General features: G+C 35.5%; 2 protein-coding genes across 2 annotated transcripts in view; one reads left to right on the top strand and one right to left on the bottom strand.

Moving 5' to 3' along the window:
• Positions 1–23,405, top strand: part of LOC116301044 (uncharacterized) — a 28,963-nt gene that overhangs the window by 2,961 nt on the left and 2,597 nt on the right. The window contains 23 exon segments of the mRNA XM_089040666.1: positions 733–805; positions 883–1,029; positions 1,618–1,661; positions 2,050–2,218; positions 2,684–2,992; positions 3,497–3,574; positions 3,890–3,939; positions 4,283–4,394; positions 4,968–5,063; positions 5,696–5,727; positions 6,467–6,575; positions 6,642–6,737; positions 7,702–7,746; positions 8,286–8,333; positions 8,404–8,469; positions 9,334–9,429; positions 9,531–9,623; positions 9,780–10,241; positions 12,893–12,988; positions 14,749–14,790; positions 15,205–15,243; positions 15,966–16,001; positions 17,093–17,146. Of these exon segments, the coding sequence (XP_088896792.1) occupies positions 733–805; positions 883–1,029; positions 1,618–1,661; positions 2,050–2,218; positions 2,684–2,992; positions 3,497–3,574; positions 3,890–3,939; positions 4,283–4,394; positions 4,968–5,063; positions 5,696–5,727; positions 6,467–6,575; positions 6,642–6,737; positions 7,702–7,746; positions 8,286–8,333; positions 8,404–8,469; positions 9,334–9,429; positions 9,531–9,623; positions 9,780–10,241; positions 12,893–12,988; positions 14,749–14,790; positions 15,205–15,243; positions 15,966–16,001; positions 17,093–17,146 (2,392 nt within the window).
• Positions 18,626–21,885, bottom strand: LOC148904996 (uncharacterized). Its single transcript, XM_089040667.1, has one exon. The coding sequence runs from the start codon at positions 21,821–21,823 to the stop codon at positions 19,163–19,165; it is 2,661 nt and encodes an 886-aa protein (XP_088896793.1). The 5' UTR covers positions 21,824–21,885; the 3' UTR covers positions 18,626–19,162.

Below are 23,405 nucleotides of genomic sequence, written 5' to 3'. Positions count from 1 at the left end.
GAGATAATTGATTATAGAAATGGAATTTTTCTTTGAATTCACAAATGATATTATATACACTGAATAAGATTTGGCAACTGATTTGAATAATTATTGTTCTGGACTGACTAGCATCTCATACATGTGAAAATGCTAAAAAATTATGTTTCCACGTGAACATGAGGCTAGTTATTCCAGAACAATAGTTATTCAAGTTGGTTGCCATATTTCGATTCAGTGTATATAAACCTTGAATGATGATGGTGGTTACAATGACGGCTATGGTTATGATCAACATGATTGTTAATGATGTGATGATAATGATGATGATGATGAAATATGATGATGATGATAGTGGTTATGATGATGACAATGGTTATGAACATCATGATTGTTGATGATGTGATGAAGATTATTATGATGATGATGTATGAAGATGATGATGGTGGTGGTGATGACTGTAATGGTTATGATCATCATGATTGTTGATGATGTAATGATGATTATTATGATGATGATGTATGACGATGATGATGGTGGTGGTGATGACTGTAATGGTTATGATCATGATTGATGATGATATGATGATGATTATTATTCTGGTGATGATATATGATGATGTTGATGATGATGTTGATGATGGTGATGGTGATGTGATAAAGACAATGGTGATGATTTGTGATGATGATAGTTGAGAAGTACATCAAATCAAGAAAAGCACTTTATAGACACCAATATTATTATTGCTCCTAGAGAGGAGATGCAGCAAGAACGACTGAAGCAGAAAGCTCAATTCACTGCTTCAAACAACAAGATCACAACCCAGGTAACAGAAATCATGTCTGTCAATAATTGACTCAATAAAGCAGATCAAAAACACTGATATTTTATTCCATATAACAGACAAAAGAGCTGCAGGCAATGCAGTCAAGAATGAAAGCTACTCATGACAGCCATACCCAGGAAGTCCAGACATTACAGGCACAGCTGCTGCACTTACAGGAAATGGTCAACTCTTCATCAATGAACGATCTACAGAGACTTCAGGAGGTAGAGCAGCTCTAGTAGTATCAAAATTATAGAAAAATTTGTTGGCCTTAAATTATAATAAATATAACAGGGTTGGAACTCCTCCAGGATACCTGGTAAACTCCTGGAATTTCAAAATTTTCTTTCAGGACCCTGGAAAACTCTTTGAAAATTTTATTTTTGACACCAACTCCTGGAAAACTCCTTGATATTTCTATTAGTATTAGGTTAAATATTGGACAAATAAAATTAAAAATGAAAGTGTTTTCTTTCAACACTTAGTAAAAATCTGTTTCACTATTTCTGACGTGAAATTTCAAAGTTAAAGGTCCTGGTATTCTTATATTCATATTTCTGGAAAAATCCTGAAATGGTATAATCTCTTAGTAGTATGAACCCTGATATAAAGAGAAAGGGAGTTAAAATGCTGGGGCCAGGAGGGTGCATATAATAGGTGGGTGTAAAGTAAATTTTTTATCAGGGCTTCTGTAGTACTGGTGATTCCAATTTAATAGCCTAATTTCAATGGGAGGAGATGTGGAAGAATGTGTTTCATTTCTTACTTGACTGATCCAAAAATAATAAAATAATGATACGTTTGTATATCAGGAAAATGTACAGCTAAAGAATGCTTCCATGAGAGCCTCACAACTGTAAGTATCTGATCATTCTTGAAACTAGATTATATTATTACTAGGTTATAGAGTTGGCCTTTATTTAACCAAGTCAAGTGGTTTGTTTTATCAAAATTGTTAGACTACACTCCTTAAGGGAATAACACATGAAAAAACATTACACCACAGTTAACTGGGTTTATTTTGGCTACCTGGAAATTTTGGTTTCATCATCTCGAAGAATAACATGTCTAGACCACCAAGAATTTAACGTGTGTGATATTCTTCAAAACTTATTTAGATTCTGTATGTGTCCTTCCATCCATTCATTCAGCAATGAATCAGTCCACCCATCCATCTTCCTATTCCTTTCATCCATCCATCCATCCATCGTTCATTCTTTCACTTTTTACTTTTCCATTCACAGCACTGCTGACAAGGAGTCCCTAACTGCCGAGCTACATAAACTCCAACAGAGTCATCGTCAGGTCAAGACTGATTTAAATGCTAGAATTCATCAACTACAGCAGTTTGAGGCCCAGCGTCAAGTCTTTGAGAAACAGATTCATGACAGTAAGGTGCAACACGCGGCACAGGTAAACTATTGGTTGTCTAAGTTATTTGATATTGGCTCAGTTGGTTAAAGTGCCTATCACCCTTTCAACATTATGCTTAGTATTGATTCTACATGCCAGGATAAGATGATGAATGAACCAAAACCATTTCAGGCAGAGATATATTAAATTTGAAACACATCATTGTTTTACCCATTGCTCTAATAGAAATTATTGCAAGTAAATATTCACATACAAGCCGCTGTTTTGGATTACAAGGAGCAACAAATAAAAAATAAATGCCTCCTTATCTGTCACAGGATTAGCAAATGGCATGTAAAAACCTTTATAACTTAATGAAGCCACACTCGTACTATGCAATTGTTTTTTATCATTGACATCTTGCATTGTTGAATCAATTTTGAGAATATTTTCTGAAGGGTGATATGCACTTTAAGCATTTCTTCATTAGTACCATGGCCTACATCAAAATCTTTTTATTTTTAGCAAGAAGCTGAGAAGGTTATTTCTAAGCGCCTTGGAGAAGTCACTGAGGAGCTTAAGAAATCAGAGGCCAGAGAAGCCAAGGTCACTAAAGCTATGGAGGAGCAAGAAAAGAAATATCAATCCCTTAAGGATCAGCTGAATAAAATAGAAAGTAGCAAGGCAAATGAAACCGACTCCATGAATACTTTAACCAGTAAATTGACCGAAGCGAACACTAGAGTGTCAGAACTGGAGAAGATGTTCACCTCTGTGGAATTCCAGCTAAAGGAATCTCAGGAAACTCAATCCCTCAAAGACAAGGAAATCCAGGTGAGTATTGATTTACTTTAGACCATTTCCTGATTCTGGTGAAAAGTATTTTGTGTTCTAAAAGATTCTTTAGTTCTTGTTGCTATAAGACCCCTTGCATGTCAATCTGGAGGCAAAACAAATGAGTTTCAATCTCCTGAGAAATGGAAGCCTAATGTTATGTCCTCCAAATTGAGCTGCATTCTGGCATGCTACAAGGACATTTTAATCGCTAACCAGAAATCTGTTGCATAATCCTCATAGAGCAAAGTGATGAATTCTAACGTTAAAATGGTTAACACATCAACATCTCAGTAACAATGTTTATAAACATGTCCAACTATTGTTTCTGTTGACAGTGGTGATACAGCTATTGTCATTGCTATTTCTGTTGATAATAGTGGTGTTGGTAATGCTCTTGCTGATGGTGGCATGGTGGTGGTGGTGGTATTAATAATAATACCAGTGTTATTACTTGAATTCTGTCAAACGTTAATACATGCTTCAATGTACATTTCTTCGTAGGAGCTTCAGAATCAACTTAAAGTTGCCCAAGAGAAGCCTGTAGAAAATAGTGCACCATTATCAAATCATGTTGATAAGGTAACTGTCATTCATATGCTAATCATATAATTACCTAAACCCTTTATTAAATACAATGAAAAAATGCCAGATTTTATATTCAAACTGTAGTAGTTCATATTGTTTAGCTCTCAGGGTTTTCAAATTCTTCCACATTTATCCTGCTCAGGTTATACTCCTACCATAACAAAATGCTGACAGTGTTGTTGTTGCTTGTCGTTGTCATGCTTGTTATACACAAGCTTTGAGAATGAGTATATGAATAATTTGTGTGTGGTTCAAGTAGAAAAGCAATATATATATTAATTTATATTTGTCAAATGTTTGTTTCCATAGGAGGATACAGTGAAAACTCCTACAGTATCCATGGATACTCACAATGAATTGTAAGCATTTTCTATTACTTCTTCTCCTTTCTTCTCTACCTAAATCCCCCTCTTGTTTTCTCATTCATCCCTTCTTACCTCCTTTCCCTTCTCCCTCCTTTCCCTTCTCCCTCCTTTCCCTTCTCCCTCCTTTCCCTTCTCCCTCCTTTCCCTTCTCCCTCCTTTCCCTTCTCCCTCCATTCCCTTCTCCCTCCTCTCCATCCTCTTTCTCTCTCCCTCACTGATTCCTCTGCCCTCTCACCTGTGCCTATGTATTTAATTATGGTTTCTACACTATTTTGAATCCATTTTCATGGCTTGTAATTCATATCTTATATTATTATTATTTAACATTCTTTCTTAGACTTCAAGAAAAGGATTCTCAAATTTCAAAATTGAATGAGGAACTCAACTCTAGAAAAGAAGAGATTGAGAAAATGAAAGAATCTATTGAACAGGAAAAGAAGAAAAATAATGTAAGTAAGAAGCACATTTTTTCTTTTTTCATCTACTTCAAGTGGATGGCAAATGTGAAATTGAAAAAACTGAAAAAAAGTTTAAAAATGAATACTTTCATCTGATTGGTATTTAGTCCAAAAATAACTGTATACTTATTTGATTCTGTATTTTGTACTTCTGTACAAGTCTATCCTTTAATCCTACTTTCCATTTCCCATTATTGCATTTTTCTCATTTCTATTTCCATCCTAAAGATCCATCATTTATTTTTTTAGTTCTTTTATTTGAATTATCCTTTAATCAACCATTTCCCATTCATTTCTATTAACCACTGTCATCATTTTTATTGTGTTGTTTTTTTCATTCATTTCTTTGAACCTTAGCTCATTAACCAACCATTAATTTTTCTCTTTTAATTTTCATATTTTTAATTTTATATTTTTCTATTAACCATTTTTTATTTTTTGAATTAATCTTCAAAACCTGAAGTCACTTGTCAAAAAAATATTTCCCTTTCATTTTCCTGTGTCCCAGTTTTCATATTTTTTCAAAGCCCCAAAACACTTAACAATAGGTGTTCTCTCACTCAGGAACTGCGTGTAAAGAACTGGAAGGCCATGGAGGCCTTATCAGCAACAGAACAATCTGTAAAAACACAAATAACCAAAGCTGTTGAGGCAGCCAAGGTACTTCACCTTTCTGCCACTTTTTTGCCAGAAATTGCACTCATTTTTAATATATTTACTATATAAAACAAACGTAAAGCTGAATTTTGAATTTTGGAATAATGTTTTCAAATGCAAAGTGTAGAGGAAAAACTGTGGAAAAAACGTTGAAATTTTTTTGAGGTGTTAACCATTATTTTTGCTTGTAAACTACTAATGCTAAAACCTTAGTATCTCTTCTCACAATTTCTTCTTTCAATAATAACGCTAGTTCTATAAATTCTTTTATAAGCTATGCCTTTTGTCTTGTAATAACTATTATTGTTGATTATTGTTCTACCTTATTGCTGTAAAAATATATATCACTTATTATCAGGGATTGATTGCATGTTCTTACATTCTTTTGGATGTATATACAACCATCTGTCACATTCCATTGATTTAATATGAATTTACCTTGCATGATCTGTGGCTTAACATTTTGTGCACATGCTCAACCTGTTTCAAGTAGATTTTTTCATGCCAAATGTGTAACTTCCTTGCTTTACCTAAAGTAAATCTAAGGTCTAAATAAATTAACTGGCATATGATTGTCCCAGTTGATTGTCCTTGTTATCCTATGGTTAATATCTACTTGTACATTTGTCTTCTAGGCTGAAGCATTGACGGAGGCAAATAAGAAAGGGTAAGACCTTATTTTTAGTAACACAAGAGTGTGTACCCTATGATTTGGGTCAAGGGTTCTATTCCTGTGGATGCAAGATGAGAATAAAGTTTCTTTGACGTGTTGTTCTCTCCCTTGCTGTGAAATTGCCCTCATAGTTATACTCCCTCGGCAAAGACTCCCTGTATTTGAGCATCATATAAAACATTGAAACATCTCATCTCAATCTGTGTTTCATTTTTGTTTTAAAGTGCAAATGAACCCTTCGACAATACTTTCAGTACTGATTCTACATGAAGTAAATAGTTGAATGGTAAAATATTTCTTGATTTGAGTGATGCGTTTTTAAGTTATGAAGGTTTATACTTCCAATATGCTAATGAGTGTGACGTCTATTAAGGCTTAATTGAATATACAAAATCGAACTGGTTCATTGAAAAAGTATTCAAAAAGCATCATTATTTTACTCATGGTTTACATAAAAGCTATTTAAAATTTGTATTTTCAAAATGGCCAGCATTTAGTATTACTAGTTACAACAAAAACACTCAAATACCTTACCTGACGTCATCATCATTAACATATTGGAAGTATAAACCTTCATAACTTAGAGACGCATCACTCAAATCAAGAAATATTTTACCAATCAACTATTTACTTTATGTAGAATCAGTACTGAATGTATTGTCAAAAGGTTCATTTGCACTTTAAGGCATCGCTTTTCTTATCTCAACCTCAACTTTTTTTTGTTTTGTTTTAGTTCCAGCACTGGTGAGAAAGAAAAAGAAATAAGGAAAGAATTTGATGAGGCTAAGGAACAAATAGCAAAAATGGAGAAGGTTATCGAACAACAGAAACAAAAAAACAATGTAAGCAATTCCTATTCTACACTGATGCTCACTTCCAGTCAGATTAATATATCCTTTTGATTTTAGGAATTAAGAGAGAAGAATTGGAAAGCAATGGATGCTGTTTCAGCAGCAGAAAAATCTGCAAATGCAAAAGTGCAGGCTGCAGTAGAGAGTGTGAAGGTATGGATGGATAGATGGTAGAATGGATTGATAATGGGGGAATAAGTCAGTGGATGGATGGATGGGTGAGTGGGTGGGTGGATGGATGGATGGATGGATGGGTGAGTGGGTGGATCGATTGGTGGATGGAGAATTGGAAAGATGGTTGGATGGATGAATGAGTGAATGGATGGGTGGGTGGGTGGATGGATGGGTGGGTGGGTGAGTGGCTGGATGGATGGATGGATGGATGGGTGAATGGATGGATGGGATGGTGGATGGATGGATTAATTAGTCGATGGATGGATATAGATGGGTGGGTAGGTGTATGGACAGGTGCACAGATGGATGGAAAGACAAATAAATAGACATTCAGAGGGCAAAAACGATTCAAATGAGAATGAAGAAATTAAATAAGTGCTTGAATGATAACAAGAAAATAAGAATTAATGAAAATGAAGTAGACTGGAAGAGAAAATAACAGATATACAAATTTGTAGCTTGTGCAATTTCAAGAACTTTCAAAATATTACTCGTGTCTGTTAATTTCCAAATTGTACTCGAGATCGTGCAATTTTTTGTTTATAGTTCACTCAACAAAATTTCAGTAAAAAATGCAAAGCAATGCTGTTCATCTTTGGCTATTTGACAGCTGATTTTCAGTCCATCGCGCAACTGAAATGCAAAAAAAGATTAGTTATTAGTTTTTACGGCTTTTTTTTGCCGCCGTTGACATTTTTTGGCCATGTTTCCATAGCAACTTAATTTGGTACTCCTACAGAGTACAATTAATGCTATAATTGTACTCCTCTCGACCAATCAGAGTCAAGTAATTTTGTTGAGTGTACTATAAGGAAATAAATGGATGAATAAATAAGATAATTGAATTAATGCAAAGCAAAAATAAGAACAAATGATTGTTCAATCAAAAAAGTGTCTCAAATAGAAATTTATTCTCTTCATGTTGCACTTCTTTTTTCTGTAGAGAACCAATCAAAAGAATCTTGACAGTGAGAGAACAAACATACAGGTATGTTTGCGAAGTCTTCTCAAAATATAGTTAGGAAACAATTTTTAAATTTCATTAAAAGTTTTGTGGATGTGAGACTAATATGATAATACAAAAGAAATCACACTTTTTCACGATGGAATTTGTGGCATTTCTTTTTTAATTTCATGTTAGCATGAAATTACATTCCAGAAACTTTTAAGAAGGGTGTGGGTGGCATGGGTGGCGAAGTGGTTTACCACTCGCCTCTCACCACTGTGGTCCAGGTTTGAGCCCTGGCTCAGACTGGATCATATGTGAGTTGAGTTTGTTTGAAGTGTTGTTCCCCCCCCTTGCCACGAGGGTTTTCTCCAGGATCTCCAGTTTCCTCCCTCCTTAAAAACCAACATGTGAGTTGAGTGTTGTATGCTGTAAATATAGAATGTAGTGGTAGTGCGTGTGGAGGGAACCTCACAGAAGAGCCCCACATGGGGAGTGGTGGTTGTAAAATATAATTTTTAAAGTTTTAAAGGGTGCATTACATTGTGATCTTCAAATATTGATGTTCCCTTTTCCTTCAGAATATCCTGACTGGTCTTTACCCAGACATCCAAATAGAATCATCACTGGTGAGTATTATCTGTCATTGGGTTGTTATACAAGTCAACAATATGGATTTGATGTATTTCTTTATTATAGTCTTTTGAGAAGTGGTTGGAAGAATTCCAGAAGAGGGCAGCCGAGGTGAAACCAGCTGTTGTAGAGGTCTGTGCAAGAATAATCATAGTGTTTATACAGGGGTGGATCCAGGCAACCCCACTGGTTTGACTTTTTGCCCCTACTTCGAAGTAACCAGTAACCATACTGGTTTTTCCTTTTCATTCTAAGGGGTGCACACCCCCCCCCCCCCCGAGTTAACTTTGTGCGCAGAACCCCCCTGAACAAAGTCCTGGATCCGCCCCTGCAATTAATTTATATGATGTTAGTCTGAATAAAAGTATAAGAAAGTTGGTATGAGTAGGATTGATTGTGATTGTCTCCTCCTGTAGAGGCTGCTATATACAGTCAACCTCAATCAAAATAGAATTCTACAGTCATGACAAAATAGGGTTTTGGTGGACATAAATCAAAGTATTTAGGCTATTAACTATTCAGAAAACATGAAGTCCTCAAGGTCATGTGCCTTAATTGACATCACCAAAACTTACATCATCATGACAACAATTCTACCCAGGTGTCCAGGAACACACTAACTGACCAATCACATCGCCCTTCGACACTTAGCCAAGCAGCGCTAGCTCCCATACTCTTCTTAATTCAAAAACACACACGTTATGACAAGAATTTGGAGAGAAAATTTGAAATACATGATTAAAGCAAATCTTTGCCATAATCTCTCCATTTTTGATTCGCATCTTGAATTCTAAATGCTTTCATTACTTTTAAAACTGAGGCAAGAACTGCTAAAACTGCAACAATAATCCTTTTAGCTCTCAGATTTTTATACACCTGGACACAATGCTTTTGAGAACAACTGTAATCTGTAAGGTTGTACATCTGTATTCCTCTGCAAATGTCATTGACAGTTTATCCATTTTAACACCAGGACGTTTTTTTATTCTATTTTAGAATGGAGACATTTCAATTGAGCTAGAAGAATCCAGGAGAGAAATGGAAAATTTGAAAGCAGAATGTAGTCACTATAAAAATGGACTAGAGGATACTGTAAGTTGATTGGTGTTCTCATACCGCATGTGGTTTCATGACCTTCAGCCATTGGCTGTCTTGTCAGTAACTAATGATTTTTTAATTTAACTATTAAACAGGAATCGATGCTTAGAAAACTAGAAAGTCACATTGAAACTGAAATCGGGAGCTGGGAAAAGAAACTAGAAGTAGCGCAGCAAGAAGTAACAACAGTGAGTACTTGTTTTTGTTATCCTGGTCGGCACTGTAAATATGCTTCTTTCACACCTGCAGTTCCTTGAATAGTCCATGAATTTTAAGCTGTTACCTCAGCACAAACCCTATTAAATTATACTAAATCTATATCCTCTTATTTTGATGTTTTGTAGGCAAATGTAAGAGTATCAAGTCTAGAGAAAGATCTCACAGAAGCAAAGTCTTCATCCAAGTCTCATCTAGACAAAATCAATTCCTTAGAAAAAGAAATTTCACAGGCTAAAAAGAGAGATTCAGATGCCAAAACAAAGATCTCTTCTCTTGAAAAGGAGCTCTTGAATTCCAAAAGTCAATTAGAAAAAATTAGTCAATTAGAAAAAGAACTCACTAAATACAAAGAAAATGAATCTAAGCTAGGCGAAACCATGAAATCAGTAGAATCTGCACAAGAAGAGTTGAACAGGACAGTTCAAGAGCTGAGTGAGGTCAAAGGGCAGTTAACGACACGTGAAAGTGAGGTCAAGTCATTACGAGAAGAAATGAAAAGAAATCAAGAAGGCTGTGAAGATCTGAAGAAAAAGATTGCATCGCTAGAAGAAGCTTTGTCCAAGGCAAACGAAGTTGGACGATCTCAGGTAGAGTGGTAAATCAAAGTATATTATCATACTTGTGTCATATTTCTGTGTGCATGACATTGAGTGTGACCTCTACAAGCACTTACGAGGAAAACCATATCTACTCAGTTTCTAATGATGATGTATAATTTCTGATCAACTAAAAAAGTCTTGGACCACTTTATATGCTGCATTAGCAGTTGGCTATGATAGAGAAAGGTTATGTACTGTGAAATGGGACAACACTAAAGTGGATGGATGAAAGAAATCTTTCCATAATCATAATATGAGAAGCACAAACGAGAAAACATCAAAGTGGTACAACACTTGTCAAGTGCTTGTGGAGTTTTCACTGATGTACTGTTGACTTATGATTATTGTATTATTATTATTATTATTATTATTACAAAAGATATTTATCTGGCATGTTGCATGGACCCAGATGCTGCTTGAGCACAGACATCAACTATATCTACCATCTGATATGTTCAACACTCTCATTTACATCAAACACTGTCTTGCATGTTGTTTTGTGGTGTTTTACTTTTTTATCTCTTTTTTAAAGCTTTCTTTTTACATTTTTAAAGCTTTCTTTCTTATTGAAAACCTAAAGATTGCACCTAACCTTTAATGGGTAATAATTAATACTACTAACATGCTCTAATATTTTAGCCATTAATAATCTAATGGATTTGATCATGTGATTTGACCTCTTTATAATAACTCCCCTTAACACATGGGTGTGGCTTCCCACCACAAGAGCCCGATGAGTACCCATTAGTTTAGTTTTATTGCTCTTCTTTTATCCTGTCCTTGGAGTAAGATAGAATCTCACACATTTATGGCTTTTTAATGCCCAACAAATACATAAAAATGGAAACCACAGGCTTTATATGGAGGTCATAGTTAACATGATAATTTGTCACAAAATACCTTACTGGTATGTAAAATAACTTTAAACAATAAGGGGAAAAATACTTTTTAAGGTGAAGGGTTAGTGATATTCATAAAAATTATACTATTATAAACTTAATTAAAATTAACCCATATGGTGTTGGTATATAACTATTTCTTATTCTCAATACATAAATTATAACTATTCTATAATTCTTTGAAATTAAACTTCAATTCCGGTCTCAATGTAGCTCAATGATAAATCTCACAACTCAATCAAATGAGGTTTTCTAAAACTTTTCTCAGTTACCTGTGACGTAACCTATTCCTGATTCTCATTTCCACTGGCAACTACTAATTAACAATTAGTTCCAAATGGTATAAGTCAATAGCCTATAAGGCAGAAGGCAGCATGGGATAATGACTTGTAGACCATGAGAGCAAGAGGTCTAATTGTTTTAGTATGAACCTACTAATTGGTCTAATAAATGAATACAAACAATGTTTGATGGTTTTCAACCATTCCCAAGAGAATTAAATAACAAAAGACACGGCGGCCATGTTGGAGGATATAACAAACGAATTCATTGACAATTCTTTTGTTAAGTTCCTCCAACATGGCCGCCATGAAAACCATCAATTAGCTCCTTTTGCTACTAGTGGTGGATCAATAATAGATAACCAGTAGCTCAACAAATCAGAGCACAGGATTTGTGACAATTAGTAGGTTTATACTAGATCATGAGAGCAGTCACCTGTGATTGGCTGACGTTTTAGAGCATTGTAGAATCAGCCAATCAAGAGATCTCATGATGAAACCTGTTCAAACATTCATACTATAGCACAAAGAAATCTTTTTCCTTATCTATTTTCTTGGGGCATTTCTGAGAATTCCTGTCTCCTTCTCAAATACTTTTTTAATCTTATTCCATTCAAGAAAAGAGATCTTTTTAACTTTACAACTAGTTGTGAGTTGTTTTTAAACCTGTGCAGTTACTAATCTGGAGTATGTGTATTGACCCTAACATTCAAGTAACCAAATAACGACTGCACTCTCTAAATGCACTGTCAGTAGTGGTTGAAAGATATGTTGGCCTAAGGAATGACAGCTGTCAATCACAATAGTACAACCAGTTAACAAGCACTTTTATTTCTTTGACCTTGGAACGCTAGTCCCAGATTTACTTCTGGATAGAATTGTTTCATCTATTGCATCCTTTATTCATCAAGATCAAAGAAGATTTTAAGATTCCAACTTCTCAATAAACAAAATTGGCCATTAATCATACATGGTTAAGATTTTCGACATCCTTAAGTTAAAGGTTGGAGTTGCACTTAACGTTGAGGACAATGTGTTCCTATTTCATTAGAATGTCTAATGGTACTTAGGCACTTGGCACAAGGGTACCCTTATCTTTTAGTTACTCACTACTAAGGGTGCTTTAAGCATAAGGAGATCAAAGTGTAATAGAACTCTTTACCTTGGATTTAATGTTTTCCCATTAGAAGACCATTCTCTTGAGAACAAAATTCTTTCTGTGATTTGTATCTATATTCATGTGTCTTCTGGTGCGTAACCGTTAAACAAAGAAATGATACTCTCGAGAATGACACCTGGTCTGGAATGGGAAAAACTATTCCCAAGGTAAAGAGATCTACTGGTTGTTTTTATTGTGGTTTATGTCAAGCATGCTGCACAAGATAAATGTTACATTACATGATTAAAAGAGTGCATATAAACACCATTAATGACACCTTTGAATCATAAACAAACCTAGGAATCACTAAACAGCGAAAACAACTTATCCAGTAGCCCTGACAAGAAAAAGAAAGGCATCAAAGGGGCTTTTAGCAAACTTGCCGGTGGTTCAAAGGTTGGTAAGACGACACACATACTTTCTGCTCTATTGCTGGGATCTGGGATCTGAGTTTATAAATGAGTTTAAACTATCTCTATTCTCTCGTACTTAACAATAGTTTTTCATATTACCACTTGTGTACTAATTTATCAATTAAAATTAAATCTAGCATTACATACATAATTATATAGGGTTCATATTGAATGAGAACTTTGTGTTTCTGACATCTGAGTTTTTATTTTTATTTTTGCAAGCTTGGATGAATAATTTTTTTTAACATACCTAGATGGATCACAAAGTTCTTGTTCAAAAATTTAATACTTCTACAATAATAAAACCTAAATAATTGTACAAACTGGTCATGATTTGACAAAGACAGTCTTATGTAATATTATTGAACATAGATGGTTCAATTGATCTCTCCAAATAAAGTTTACATTTTTTCCCCTTGTACAAAAAGTTTGATAAAAGTTAAAAACCAAAAACATTTTAAAACCATTGCTAATCAAAATTATAAATACCAAATTGCTATAATTACATTATTTTAATGAGACTTTTAAAACATAAAATACACAAGCTTCATGGAAAGCTGTTGAATTATAAGCTTGTGATATGCGATTCTGATTTTATATGGCCTTTAGTACTGTTAAATATTAAATAATCAGGAATATTATAAAACAGTTAGAGGAGCACATAGCAATAATAACAATAAATAGAGGATATTACATGGGCGCACGGAGATACGGATTTTATCTTCGAGTGTTGAAAAGATCTCTCACAAGTGAGCGCAGCGAACGAGTGAGAGATTTTCAACACGAGAAGATAAAATTTGTATCTCCAAGCGGCTATGAAATATTCTGTTTATTATATAATTATCAATGAAGCATGTTTTGGCTTTTTCAGGCAATTCTATCCGTGTATTTTTGAATAGCCATCACAATGGTGTTATCTTCACACGTGAAAATAACATGTTATTTTCACATGTGAAGATATCAATTTTTCGAAATAGAAAAAAATAGATATTTCATTGGTAATTATATAATAGTAGGTCATATTTTTCAAGCAATGTTTTATGTTACTCATCAAGTATATATATATATATTAAATTATTTATTGATTATATTCAAGGTCCAGACAATTTAAATAACCCAGCCCAGTAAAAACGTTATAGTATTTGGCTGATGTTAATATTAATTTGTTTGCAGTAACTTGCTAAAACTGAATTCATTATTTTCAATGAATTGTTTTGTTTTGTTTTAGTTTTTGTCAGACTCATTTGTGTCCTTACCATAAAATCTCAATTTTTTTTCTATTATCATATATTTGTTGTTGTTTTTTTACTCACTGTTATTGCCATTATCATTGTCATTTATGATCACCTATCTTGTCATTCTCATATTTCATCATTACTCATCGATTGGGGCAGTTGTTCAGATTGTTACTGAGTGAATTAAAAAATGAAGAATTGAAAAATGGGTATTGACAAACATCGACCCTCACTTCCCCTGGGTCCACCTCTAACAGCAAAGAATTTTGGGAAAGTAAACCTCTGTACCGTGGGCGTAAAGTTTTTTCATTTCATACCAAGTTTCATTCCCTTGAGAATGATATTCTTTGTTTGAGTTGTATCCATGTTCATGTGTCTTCTAATTACGCCCAAGCTAACAGGGTGTATTCTAACATTGGATTTCCTTGTACTAACGCTACAGTCAATCCATTTGCATGATGGAAATGAAATACTAAGTCGTTTATTTACCTATTATTGTCCACTATAGAAAGATAAGGATAAGGAGAGCAAGAATGTCGAGAAGGAAGAGGTACTGTATAATAGACAATAATACTCCAGTTTATATTCTCTTCTGTTGCTCAGGGTTAGCCTACACTTTATGTAGAATATTCATGTGTTCCAGTGAAGATCTGTGGATTATTTCAACATGTTTGTATGGTTCAGATTGTCAGTGGCAGTGGAACAAAATGAAAAGTAAATGAGGGTGGGGTACTAAATTGATATTTTTTTTGTTGTCTTTCACTTGTTGTTAAGAGCTGCTGTCATAAAAAAATCCCTTCAAAACTTTGGTACTTTACTGTTGGTATTAAAATGAGGCTTACCCTGAGTAAATAAGTTCTGTAATCAAGGAAAAGCTGCAGTATTTTACAAAGGATATCAGTTTTTAAGGTTTTAGTGATTCTTCATTTCACTAACAGTTATTCTATTCCCTCGTTCCAACTAGACTCAAAAGCAACTAGCAGCATACAAGGCTGAAATAGAGGTAAACCATTACAACATGTAGTATAGAGTGTTTTCACATGACGTCACAGCGGCCATTATGGGGTACCAAAACAATACATTTTCTATCCTCCGAGAATTGAACTCTATTTTTATGCAAATACTGTGCAGAAAGTTTCTATTGTTTATGGTTACCTTCTCACGTGAGTGAAAACGCTCTATAATCCTTTGCGCAAGCACAGGCAGCCCAATAAGGACAGAGCAGTCAAAGGAGGGGCCAGCGTCTAGACTAGGGGGTGGCCTGACTAGATATGACATATTTAATGGAGGCATGGTTATCATATTAATGTTTATTTTTTGAGTGGTATTTTCATAACAGGCATGTTTAAGGGCAGACAAGAAGCACAACCCCGTCCACCCTCCACCAAATCAGGTTATTGCACTGACAGTGAGACTGGGCAGTCTGTGGTCTAAATAGATTTTTATTCTATTACCCTAAACATCTCTGCCACAAAAACAATCTATTAGAGTGAAGACATTTAACCCGTGAAATAAAAAATACTAGTCAACGTGTGATAGTCAAATAGACACAAAAGAAAACAATGGAGTTAGGGTCTACTAATGTGTATTAGTCTAATATTTATTTCACAGGTTTAATGACTCCACTCTAAGAGATCTTTGAGAACTGTGCTGTATTAGTGAATGGAGAATTATTTAAAATCATACTAGATCAAAACTCATTAAATGTTCATAATCGTTTTATAGGAATTAAAAGCACAAGTTAAAAAGATGAAAGATACAGTGAGTATTGTTAAGTCAGAGTTTTACTCATCGTTACAAATAGTCTTTCTATCAGAAGGGATGTAGTGACTAAGTCTTATCTCCCTATCACTTTCATTGTCTATTATTTTGTAAATAAAAGAATGAATGAAATGAGGGAGGGAGGGAGGATGGGATCAATGAATGAATAAACGAATGGATGAATGAATGAATGAATAAACGAATGGATGAATGAATGAATGAATGAATGAGAAAAATTGTTGAATTTTTTTACCAGCTGAATGAATCTCATCAATTTCATTACCAGCTTACGATGACAGGCAAACACTGGCTGTCGTGTGCTTTCAGCAATTTACATTTCCATAGAAAACTTGCCATTCAGCTGATAAAACTTCCACATGAGACTGGAAATAATGCCTATTGATAGAGCGCTTTCCATTAAGTCAAACTAACCAATCCAAGCAGCCAATTCTCAAATGGTACTCATCGCTTCTCATTAGTTTTGAGACCTTAGCTAAACAGTTCAAAAGAACTGACGCATATCATTTGACAACTGGCCGCTCAGACTGGTAGGTTAGACCTAATGGAAAGAATACATAGTGACCTATTGAAAACTTGCAATTAAGGTTATTTAGCATTGCAGACGAAACAGGAAATGACGTTGAGTGAAATCGAGCAATTGTTTGAAGTATCCAAAGTGATGAAAGAAATGATTCAAGGAATGATATGTCTGGAAGTATTTTGACCAAGTTGTAAAAAACCACTTTATCATATGACCCGTACGGCCCTGCTCGCGCGCTCTAATAAAACCATTGGAAAAAGTCACGTGATGGGGGCCGGACGGGTTGACGTAAGCGGGCCGGAAAAATCCGTCCGGCCCTGCTCAAATCCGCGCGCTTTCTTTTTCTTAATTATTTTTATTTTCGAGAGGCTCATATGATAAAATGCTTATTGACTGAGTTAGGTCGGGCCGTACGGGAAATATTTGGCTCTCGGTCATTTGTACGGACCTCGCTGCGCTCAGTCCGTACGGCATCACCTCAAGCCAAATATTTTCCCGTACGGCCCTCCCACTCAGTCAATAAGTACATAGTATTTGTTTTAAATAACAGGCGATGACAAGGTCTCAGCAGATTGAAAAAGATGTTGCTGAAGCCATCGCAGACGTAAGTACAGATCATTCCTGAGAATTATAACCTTAGAATAAAGATTATTCAGTTACCAGTATGGTCTTTAACATATTAGTAACCTCATTACAATTCTTAACCCCATGAATGGGAAAATTTTCTAATAATGTACAAGTTTTGAAATTTATAGATATGAAACATCTTGTGACTTATCGATAATTATAAATTATTTCATATTATATTCTTAAAAATCATATAAATCTCAACCTGGAATTTTTGGAGGGCATTTTACAAAGGTTTTTAATCTTTAAAAAAGTTGGTTATAAAATATGAAAATAATGTCTGTTGAGAGATGTTGGCACTTGAAAGTTACATCTAAAGCATTAATTACTAAAAAAATTCAATGTATAGTTAGAACAAAAGTTAAACTTCGCAATATATTGAGTTAAACCAGAATTGAAACTTGGTGAAGTGCTGACTGATGACTGGCCGACAGTTGGTCAAGTGTCAATTGACATGTGTCCACTAGTCATGAAGTACATAATCACGCTAGCACTTTGTATTAAACATCACCACCCAAGCTATTTCTATGCTCATTCATAAATGGCTTTGCTCTTATTTATCTTTATTTTTTTGTCATCCATCAATCCATCCATCTGTCCATCCATCCATCCATCCATCCATCCACCCACCCATCCACCCATAGATTCATCTTCACTCCTTTTTGTAACATTTTTTCAAAGTTGACCTTTTGCTAAAATAAGTTAAATTTTTGACTCCTTTTACTGCAGTTAACAAGATAATTAAGAGTTTTCATAAAAGTAGGAATTTCAGGTGTAAAGCTTTTTTTGTCTTGGAATATTAAGAAAAAGTAAGCAAAAATGTTACGAAAAGGAACATGCCTCTGGTTTCTGTTAGGAAAATGCCCTAAAATTCGAAAATATGCAGAAGCATGGGGATAGATCAAGAATATAGCAATGCACCATGGCCCTCTTGTTACCAGATAAGTTTTGAAAACAGTTTAAATTTGAAACTTTTGAATCAAGTGTAGGTATATGAAATTCATATCGCACTAGGGTTTCAGAAAATTTCAAAACATGCAAAAAGCGAGTGGAGTTACAAATACTGGTATAACTTTGTATTGCTTTCAGCTATTGCGTTTCTTTCGACGGAGCATTTACATTAAGAGTTGAACTAAGTATTGTGTGAACTTGAAGAAATTTTGAAAAGATGTTAAAAAGTTACAGCGATTTTTGGGATAAATTGTCTGTTTTGATAAGATCATAAAAATCAGGGTTTTTGGACGAATCTATCGCATCCGTGCAAACTGAAATTCTGGCTTCGATATATCAGGGCTAGTTAAAAACTATGGTGCTTTAGATTGCAGCATTATATGTTAATAACATATGACAGTATGACAAAAAGAGATTGTAACCGTTTGGAATTTTAATTTTTTTCCCTAGCACGTCAAAAATACCCAAAAGTTACAAAAAGGAACATTTACAGGGAGGTGGGAAGATATCAGTTTTTAAATGATTTAAATGCTTTTTGTTTTGGTTTCTATGGTGTTTCCTGATATGTTAATCTTTAATGAATGTAACAATTACAGGCATTTCACGACAACCCTTTTTCTGATTTTTTTACCGTTATAAGTAAGAGGTTACGAAAAGGAACACGGTGTAAAAACGCAGTAAAAACAACTACTACATTTCCTTGTTTGATGGCTTATAACGGACTTATTTGTGCAGAAAATCTGTAACAGAGCACTTATGTTTTAGCGTAAAATCATATTAAATGCACAAGCTATTAACAATATTAACAGTAACTGACAACAGACATAATATCCATTTGGCGTTCGCATGCAGGCATAACATTGCGCGACTGTGCCTCACCAATGCAATATGTAAACTGTACCTAACAACGTTTGATGCTTAAAACTTCGGTTTAACTTCAACTCTTCAACTCATGAATAAAATCAACAACAGTTGTAATAAAACGATATAATAACTCAGTTGCTTAAACCCTCTGTGTTAAATGTTTTTGTCATAAGTAACTTTAGAAGCGACCAGACACAACCTCCCTTTTGACAGCACTCCTAGCAATTTTTCTACGCTCTGTGCGGATCTTGTCGCAGAGCTGCTGAGGTGTAAACCCTACTATTGCTTCTCTTGCTTCCTCGTCCTTTTCTATTCTTTTTGAGACTGTTTGTCTGTCAACTCTGGCATTGCTTTCAATCAAGTCTCTAAACAACCTCCAATATATCTCCGTCTGATCATCTGTGAAGGTTGCTCCACCTTTCTTGCTTACACCAGAAGTATATAAGGAAACATTGTCGTCGTCGTTCAGTGTACGCTGTACTCTTTGCTGCGTCGTTTCTGTCTCAGTCGGAAGCTCTGCTGATGCCTTTTCGTTGCTTTTCTGTTCCCTGATTAAGGACCTGACCTTGTCAACTATTTTATCAGGTGCTATTTTCCCGAAGAGCGCATTGCCTTCAATTTTGGCCTTTACCTTTTCCACTGTTATGCATTTCTTCTGTATATCATTTGCAAAAATGGTAGCAATGGCAGAATTTTCTTTTTCAGTCCACTGGTGTCTCCTCGTTGTTACTGTCTCTTCTGAATTTCCTGCTACAGACTTCTCCTGGACTCCCTTCTCTTCAAAGTCGATCTTGGAAGCAGCCATGCTGATTTGAAGTTCTTGGCCTTGTTGTTTTGCTGGTGATATCATGTTTTGGCTGGTCTCTTTAGAAACTCCTTTTGTTCTTTCTGATCCATTACGTGGAGTGTACATGATCTTCCTAAGGGCCTCCGATGTTTTAGCAGCGTTTTTTGTCTTTTGACGAATTCGGTAGAACTTCTCTGCTGTCTTGGTGTGATGGCCCATCAGATCAGCCAGATCATCCTTTAAGTGTCCATGCTCTTCATGAACCACAGATACTGCTGCCTTTCGGAATGATGCTGCATTCACCCTATCAAGCTTTTTCCCACCAGCTTTATGCCAGCAGGAGTTCAGTTGGGCCGAAATCATAGATGACGACATTGGTTTTGCCATCCAACTGATGAATACTTTATCTTGTTTGCTGGTACCAGCCCCTGGTAGCTTGTTTCGCATGTACTTCACAAAAGCATTCAACCACTTAAGAACAGTAGGACTTAGTACCACTGCAGCTGGACCGTGAGAAATTAGATTCTTGTGTTTCATGACCGTGACAACCACTTGATCTCCATCTTGTTTAGCGTTTTCCAATTCCCCAAGGGTCATGTTGGAGAGCGGCCCTGCTCTACAGGCATTTTCAATGCATAAAAGCGTTGTGAGATGATCTCTAACAAGGCAATAATCACTCTGGGCTGGTGAAGGGGGCGCACTCTTTTCCATATATTGTCCCAGGGTGGAAACTGCCTTCCTGGCATGCTCTGATTTATTAAAGTTTTGCACGTCTTCAGGCTTGATTAGCTTCTCGAAGTCTTCTCTCAGCTTTTCCCATCTTCTTTCAGCTAATGGGGCTTTAAAGGAGCACATCCACTCTTGGACTTGTTCACGAACCTTGGAAGCCTGATCTTTTATTGCTTCTAGACCCCTCGGCCTCTCAACAATGATGAATCTCAGAAATCTTGAAAGGGAACCCAAATAAGCTTTGCAGGTCCCAGGCTTTTTAACTTTTTCCATCTTGGCTAACCATTTATCTCGGATGTCTTTCTCGTTCAATAGTGAAGAAACATTTCGGTTAATAGGATCAACACAGCTGATTATAGTAGAAACCTGAGATACATACTGCCTTGCTGTTCGTAGTTCCCTTCGACCGCCGTCTATTCCTTGCAACCAATTCTTGAAATCTTCAAGGGTTTGTTCTGTCTTTGAATTCCCACATGCAGCAGCACTAGCTTCTCTGTTATCATTTAATTCCAATTCCTCTTCATCTTCCCACTCATCCCCCTCACTTTCATCGCTTTCCTCTGTGGGTTCATACTCCTCGTCATCATAGCTATTACCACTACTAATAGAGTAAGCCTCTGAATCAAGCCTACCTATGGTAGCTGCAATTTTCCTCTTGGGGCGCTCTAAAGTAATCTTGGAAGTTTCAGAGCCAGAACACTTATCTTTCACTGTTCCTTTATCACTGGCATTTAGTTGTGTTTTTCCGCTTGTTTTATTCCATATGATTGGAATAGATTGTTCTCCTGGTAATGCATTTTGTCGAGTAGGAAGATACAGAGGTTCTTTGCCATGAACTCTGTTAAGTATCTGTTTAAAAACAACACTTCTTCGCTCATTTGTATTTGGTGAGGGGGGGATAATACCTGGGTCACTTCCAGCTTGATCATTTTGAATGTGTTCTTCATTTTCTTCGTTTTCATCCTCATCTTCTGAAGAAATCACCACTTCCTTTTGTCTTTTGTGTGTCTTTCTTGACGGTGTTGAAGAATGCGACTCACTGAAAGTGAAACTGGATTCCATTTCTTTTGTTTTAGCATCAACCTCCTTGCAGCCAAATCTCATGATAGCTTTGGCTTTTTCAGACTTGTTACGAATGAGCTTTGCTAATGCGTCTTCTTCATCACACAACAATGAGGATGTCGTTGTACTATTTTGGTCTTCATTATTATAATCATCTACTTGTGATTCAGCATCACTTTCCTTGCCTGACGATGACGATGCAGAAAAAATTGAAACTGGATCTAGATCTTCGTTGAGTTCTTCAAATACTCTCTGTAACATGGATCATGTCTAGAAAGCTTGTGCTTATCTCTCAGGTGGTTATGTATTCTTCGTACGACGAGATCACAATCAGGATAGGGGCACACCCTACGCTTAAATTCCCTTTTCTTGACTGTTGCATTCTCTTCTTCTTTGTTCTGGATTTTAGGTTTCAAGGACATAGTTATTTCTGCTTCTTTCTCGCTCATGCTATGCCGCAATTTTAAATGCCTATGCATATCAACTGCTGATAGCCTACACCCTTTGACTGGGCAGGGTGTTTTCTTTGCCCTTGCCCTTAGATTAAAAAGAGACATTGCTTCCAAAGCTTTTTCACGACTCCATTTGTGAGTTTTAGTTAGGTGGCGGGGAAGGTGTACCACTGACTTTTTGCATATTGGTACAGGGCAAGTATGCTTTTGTCGCTTTTTGGGGTTTTTCCATGGGGTAGAAGCATTGTCGGTCATCTGGTTTTTGTTAAAAGATTAATAAAAATCATTATATCGTACCTTAAATTTTCAAGTTAAAGCATCAAATAGCATATCCAGAAAAGCATTCATTTCAATCATTCATCAATAATTCATTCTTATTCTGTTGTCCATCCCCTCACATGTGTTACTGGATATTCTAGGGTGCTATGGGGGGCACCCATACAAATATCCAGAGCATTTCATCCGCATGGTGTTGGGGCAAGTATATATTGCACTTACCTTTATTGGAAAATATTCGTCAACCGGAGCTACATATATTCCACATCAAAATATCCTACTTACCTCATGCTGCAACTTGTTACAATGTGGGATGTTAATGACATTCGATAAAACTCAAGTATCATATTTACAAGCATGTAAAGTAGTAAGATAAAAGGGAAATAATGTTTTTAAAATACATTTTGTTCTGCATATCAAATATTTGCCCTTTAACATATCAAGAAATCACAAGACATGCGCACTTAATAGTTAAATTAACAATGGCTCTGCGTTGATGAAAAAAAAAGAAGATAAATTGGTGCCTTACTATGGCAACTTTAAAAAGTATAAAATCGTTTCGTTTTTCACAAACAAATGTAACTACAGTCGAAAAACTCATCAATTATTATGTCTACGGAAACAAATTCACACATACTATTGTAAAAATAAATACACATAATCATTCTAGCCTACCTATTTAAAATACAAAAAACACGTTCCTTTTTGTAACGTAGGAGTTCCTTTTTGTAACCTATCAAGGTTACAAAAAGGAACAAGGAGGTTACGAAAAGGAACAAGGAGGTTACGAAAAGGAACAAGGAGGTTACGAAAAGGAACAAGGAGGTTACAAAAAGGAACATAGAGGTTACAAAAAGGAACATAGAGGTTACAAAAAGGAACATAGAGGTTACAAAAAGGAACATAGAGGTTACAAAAAGGAACATAGAGGTTACAAAAAGGAACATAGAGGTTACAAAAAGGAACATAGAGGTTACAAAAAGGAACATAGAGGTTACAAAAAGGAACAAGGAGGTTACGAAAAGGAACATAGAGGTTACAAAAAGGAACATAGAGGTTACAAAAAGGAAATTTGTTCCTTTTTGTAACGGAAGAAGGTTACAAAAAGGAACACA

The sequence above is a fragment of the Actinia tenebrosa genome, unplaced genomic scaffold, assembly GCF_029948245.1.
Source record: "Actinia tenebrosa isolate PJP-AT-01 unplaced genomic scaffold, QUT_ActTen_1.0 PGA_scaffold8__29_contigs__length_14323225, whole genome shotgun sequence".
Lineage (NCBI taxonomy): Eukaryota > Metazoa > Cnidaria > Anthozoa > Actiniaria > Actiniidae > Actinia > Actinia tenebrosa.
This window is presented reverse-complemented; position numbering and strand designations above follow the sequence as displayed.

Coding starts and splice junctions, on each gene's coding strand:
- LOC148904996 (XM_089040667.1), bottom strand. CDS start 21,823: ATGTTACAGAGAGTATTTGAAGAACTCAACGAAGATCTAGATCCAGTT.